The following is a 6049-nucleotide window of genomic DNA, read 5'->3' on the forward strand; positions in this document are numbered from 1 at the left end:
CTCACTCACTCACAGGGTGTTGCTATGCAGTTCAGGTGGCCTTGAGCTCTCTTTGTAGCCCAGGCTGGCCTTAAACTCACAGCAGTCCTTCTGCCTCAGCCTCCAGGAGTGCTGGGGTTACAGGCATGTGATGTGCTACCTCATCCAGCTTTGGTGGGGACTTCTGTGAGATCTGAAGGTCAGTCCATATTCTATAGGGACAGTTCTAAAGGGAAGGGTTTGCTTGACCCCATGGTGAATTAAGATACAACCTGCAAGGGAAAAAGGAGAGAGAGAAGTAAGGGGACTCCTCCATTGTGCACGCTTCCCCATCTACACACACACACACACACACACACACACACACACAGTACACTAGGTTTCTCCTTAGAGGATTAAGCACCTGCTGCAAGTTCTGTTAAAAAGATTCAGGCCAGGTATGATGGCCCATTGCTGTAATGCTAGCCATTTGGAGGCTGAGGCAAGAGGAGTACAAGTTTGAAGTCAGCATGTACAACTTAATAAGCCTGTATATCAAAATAAAACTTTAAAAGATGGATGTGTAGCTTTATGGTAAAGCAGCACAAGGTCAATCCCCAATACTGCAAAGGAAAAAACAAATCAGGAGGACCTGACAACAGTGCTGCAAAATCTGAAAGAATGATAATGATGGTGATGTCGATTGTAGGAACTTCCAAGAAGGAGACTGAGAAGGGTTGCTGGGGTTTCTCCGCAACAGAGACTCGTCAAATTGATTTCTGCTAATTGTCTAATAATTACCTTCTGTCCATGACACATTTTGCATCTTGAAAGGCTGAGTGGTATGCCAGAACATAAAACTATAATAAGTTTACCTCATTGGTCTTTCTTGTTGGTTTCTTGTTCTTTCAGGTTGACCAGTACCTCTACCATATGCGCCTCTCCGATGAGACCCTCCTGGACATTTCTAAGCGATTCCGCAAGGAGATGGAAAAAGGGCTTGGAGCTACCACCCACCCCACTGCTTCTGTGAAAATGCTGCCCACCTTTGTGAGGTCCACCCCTGATGGGACAGGTACTGACTGTGCCAGGGTGGCTGGCTCTGACTGTTCTTTGACTGAGGGGCAATTTGGTTGGCTTTGCTCAGGGGCCCAAAGACCTATGTGCCAGGGAAGATTCCTTGCTTGTTTCAAGCTTAGAATGAACCCTGGCTCATGTGACAAACAGGACAGAACGGAAAGCTGTGGATGAAGGGGCTGGAGGCTGGGAAGCTGGCAGCCTTGGCGGGCAAGCTCGAAGCATCCCTTCGTGAGCTCACAGGGCACTGCAGCCAGCCGTTGTCTTTTCATCCCTGTGCTGAGATCCATGTAAGGTTGTATCGTCCTGCAGAGGTCTCCCACAGCAGTGACGATGGTCCCAGCCACTGGGCCTATGCAGATGTCCTCACTGACATATTCTGTCGGCACATTGTGAAACATTGCCCTTGACTGCTTCATGAACTTTGGAAAAAAAAAAAAAAAAAAAAGGACTAGAAGTATAAACTGGGGAAAATGTGAAGAAGCAGAGTGCACATTAAGGTATTAAAAGGCTCTAAAGTTCTGCGATAAGAGCCTGTTAAGCTGCATTTAATCTCCTATCTGGATACTGTTTTTCTCCGTGTGCCACCCAGCAAGTGGTTTTTCTCATAGGTGGTGACAGTTGGAAAGGTGGGTAAGGGCCCTGTATTAGTTACTCTTCTCGTTGCTGGGACAAGTATCTGACACTCAAAATGAAGGAAGAAAGGGTTTATTTAGCTCACAGTTACTGGAGGTTTCAGTCCATATTCAGCTGGGTCCAAGGCAGAGCAGCACATAGCAGAGAGCAACTTTTCATGGCAACAGCAAAGAGCAAGAGCAATCACAGGGATGGGTAGCAGCAGCTCAGGCACCTAGCTTGTCTTCCCTCCTTACATTGTAATGCCCATTACCTGCCCCAGGGCAAGTGCAACATCCACACCCACAATAATCAATCACAAACTCCATAAGCCGCCCCCCAATGACTGCATGAAGCTTTGGGGGGGACACCTAGACACAAACCATGACAGGCTGCTTCCCAGAAGGCCTTGCGTGCCAGCCCAAGCTGCGGAATCCTCAGTAGGCTCTGAGTACAGCTGTCATGATGATGCTGCAGCAGCAACGGTGACTGAGAGAAGAGAAGTGGGCGCTGGACAGGCACAGGCAGGTTCTGGGTAGGTGGGGTGTGGTGAGCAGGGAAGAGAACAGACTCAAAGGGATGCTAGCGTGGAAAGCTTGGCTGCCGGGATTCAGCCTTCCTAGAAAAGGGGCAGACAGTGCTGTGTGGTGTTTTCACACAACTTGTTTGATTGACTCCTCACAGCCACCCTACCCCATTTTAGAGGTGACATCTGTGAGGCTCATCTTGGGGACAGGAGAGAGGGCCCAAGGGTCAGCTGTGAGGGCAGCTGAAGGGCCAGCCTGAATTGCATAGGAGAGAAAACAAGAGCCAGCTGGTGGTGTGAGGTAGCTGCAGAGCCCTAGCTGGGCTGCTGAGGGGCACAGGAAGGGGTGTGTCGACATGCTGTGCCATGTGCCCATTTCTGTAGCGTGTGTCCTTGAGGTACACCGTCCTGAGTCTCCAGGGACCTGGTTTGTCTAACAAGACTTTGCACAGTTTGCTGAAGCCAGGGCACTTATGGGGCTCAGTGTGACCTTGGTCAGGATTATTCTGCAGAGATTCCCTTGAGGTACTGGGAGTTCTTTTCCTTGAGCCCTCCTGCTGTGGCAGATTTACTTTCAGAGAGAAACCACACTGACTTCTATTGATTTTTTTTTTTTTTTTTTTTTTGTCTTTTTTAGACAGGATTTCACTATGCAATTCAGGCTGGTCTGGAATTCACTTTGTAGCCCAGGCTGGCCTGGAACTCCTAATGATCCTCCTATCTCAGCCTCCCAAATGCTGGGAATTACAGGTGTGCTCATCTATGCCCGGCCTCTGTTTGACATTCTTATGAATTTACCTGCTCCTAAGAGACAGTCCGTATTTTACCAAGCACCCATACTAAGTGCCAAAAATATATATAAAGGCAGACTATGGGCTAAGGGCCATCTGGTGCACTTACCTGTGTTAACTCATTTACTTTTCACAAATTTATGAAGTAGGTCTACATTTTGTCCACATTTTTCAGGTGAGGACTTTGAGGATTGGATAGTCCAAAAGCCTGCCCCAAGTCATGCAGCTAACCAGGGGTTAAGCCATAAATCAAACTTCTGTTAGCCCAAGTGGAGCCATCGAGACCATACCTAGTGTGTTGGTGTTTGCGCCTGTGCAGGCCTATATTCATACTCAGCATTGGCGCACACAGCAAAAGCTCAGCTAAAATCTTTTGAGGTGAAGTGGGTACCTTGTGATTTTGCCCATGTTATAGACAGGTGAAAAATTTGTTGAACCAATTATAGGAGACATTACTTGTGGGCTGTCTCAGCAGTTCTAGCTCTACACTCTGAACAAAATGTGTCCACAGAGTGGTGTCCAGTGATGTTCACAGCAGTGTCACTTAATACAGCGTACTGGAAATAGTGTGTGGTGCATCCATGTAACGGAACAATCACAATGTGTTACAAGAATGAGTGTGTAAGCCTGGCATAGTGGCACACGTTGAGGCCAAGGCAGGAAGATAGATGGCTGTGAGTTCAAGACCAGCCTGGACTACATGGCAAGACTCTGTCTTAAAGGCAAAACCAAAAATCAACAAACCAACCCCCAAAGAGTTGAGCATATCACATATATGGTTATACACCAAAACACTGTGCAGGGACAGTTGGGAGTATATATGTACCTCCTAACAGCTGGATGGAAATGCTAAAAACATCCCTCCAAGCAGGCCTATACCTTGCCTGTGGCACACACATACAGACACCCTAAAATCAGTAGGTACTGAATGTGTCCTCCTGACAGCGGGTAGGGGTTATTTCTAGAGAGAGAAAGGAAAATGGAACCGAGCAGATGAACATGAGGGTGTGAGCTGTAAAGCAATAGGCATCATGTTTTTTTTAACTTCATGTTTTGTAAGCTGCTGGTGTGGGTTATGCAATATGGCAGCAAAGGTGGGGGCTTCTGCACTGATAGACTAGCCAGAGCAAAGGTTCTTCTTCATTGCCGACAACCCCAGTGAAGTGCAGAGAAGAAGGGTCAGGGCTGTAGTTGGGGGGAGACAGCAGGGCCTGAGCCACTTGCATGAATCTGGTCGCAGGCAGCCCTGGGCTTTGCCCCTGCATTGCTTCAGGGCTGAGGCTGGGTCTGGGCTTCCATCGCTGCTGTGCCCCAGACCCCTGCTCCAGGGCTGCAGGCTCCACACACAGCTTTCAGCAGAGCTTCGGGTCATTTCCGGGTTACTTTTTACATGTGAGGAATTAAGCATTGGATCTAAACCTGAAATAAAATCTAAAAGGACCTAATCTTTAAATCAGTATCTTTCTAATGCTTTTGGACCACATCCTTACAGAGACTCATGCACACATATTTATATGAAATGACACAAGATTCAGAAATTGTTAAATGTGACGCAGCTGGATCGATTTCCCATTCTTTAACAAAACTGCTAGTCCGAATCTGTGAAATAAGTTTCCACTTTGAAAGTTGCTGCTTTCTTTAGGAACAAAATCCCAGTTGCGTTCGATCCCAGTACCACAAACAGGCAAGCAAGCAAAAAGTCCCAGTGGTATAGGAAATATTATAGAGAACTAATAAATGGGTCACATGAAATTGAAAAGCTTCTGCACAGCAGAGGAAACCCCCCAAAGAGCCAAGAGACAGCCTACCAAGTGGGAAAAACCTTTTGCCTTCTCCTCAGAGGACTAATATGTAGAATACATAAAGAATTAAAAAAAAAAAAATTAGAGCACTCAAATTTTAAGACCCAGCCAAAAAGTGAGCAAGTGATGTGGACAGATACTTCTTAAACAAAGAAGTTGAAATGGCCAATAAGTACATGAAAAAATGGATCAATAAAAGGGAGCACATTTGTAGGTAGACGGGCGCATCTTGAGATCATAGTGTTAAGTGAAAGAAATCAGACAATGCAAGTTTAAATATCACGTTTCCGAGAAACATGAGCAACATGGAGGATAGATGACTGAGAAGAAGGCAGAGCCTTTTCAAATGGAAAGGGGAACAAGAGTTAGGGGAGGGAAGAAAGAAGGAACAGAGAAGGGATTTAAAGAAAAAAAATAATTGAAGAAAAGTGGAAGTACAGCTCTTGCAAATGGGGAGGGGGAGAAGGGGAAGAGGAAAGGCAGGGAAGAGGACAAAAAAAGTGAAGATGTGCCGTGTGCATGTGCATGTGCGACTCTTACCCGTGTTGTCCCAGTACACTTGCTACCCTGTCCATAGTCACCTGCCAGGGGTGAAATGTGTAGAGCCAAGTAGTGGGGAGGGACATGGGGGGCGGGGAGCGGAGCGGAGCGGAATTCTAGGTTTAAATGGGTTTGCTTTTAAGCTGTTCATTTCAGCTGCGGTCCTCCATTTCTGCTTTGGTAAAAAGAGGAAGCATCTATGTTGGGTCTCTTGACATGAGGGAGAAGTAGCTGTGTGATGTTCACGTGTCCTGGGGTCCCAGCTCAGCAGCGTGAAAGGCACACTGGTGCAGGTGTTATTAAGAAAGGGCGGGGGAGGGGGATGGCTCAAGTGCTTCCCTGGCAAGCGGAAAGTCCTGAGTTCAATCCCTGGTTGGGGTGGGGGTGGGGAACCCAAAAAGCACAAGCTTTGGATGTGAGGGCGATCTGGCTGTGACATCTGTCACCCCATTGATCGCCCGGGTTGATTCGGCTGATCTGGCTGGCTAGGAGGGTGGGTATCCCCTTCCTCCCTCAACAATCCATGTGCGTCCCTCCCGAAGCTGCAGGCTCTGTCGAAGAGGACGAACACCCCTGATAGAGGAGGACCGTTCCTCGGTCAGGGATATAGGAGTAGCTGCGCTCCCCTGCTAGAACCTCCAAACAAGCTCTCAAGAAAGGGCGGGGGGGCCGGGGAGATGGCTCAGTGGAATAAGTGCTTCCCTGGCAAGTACAAGGGCCTGAGTTCAATCCCTGGTTCT

General features: G+C 47.7%; 1 protein-coding gene across 1 annotated transcript in view; it reads left to right on the plus strand.

The window, feature by feature from the left end:
- The window catches only part of Hk2 (hexokinase 2), a 67768-nt gene that overhangs the window by 19543 nt on the left and 42176 nt on the right, over positions 1–6049 (plus strand). The window contains exon 2 of the mRNA XM_004634134.2: positions 871–1033. Coding sequence (XP_004634191.1) covers positions 871–1033 — 163 coding nt within the window. The remainder of the gene's footprint in view (positions 1–870; positions 1034–6049) is intronic.

This window comes from Octodon degus, unplaced genomic scaffold, assembly GCF_000260255.1.
Source record: "Octodon degus isolate 3935 unplaced genomic scaffold, OctDeg1.0 scaffold00058, whole genome shotgun sequence".
Taxonomy (NCBI): domain Eukaryota; kingdom Metazoa; phylum Chordata; class Mammalia; order Rodentia; family Octodontidae; genus Octodon; species Octodon degus.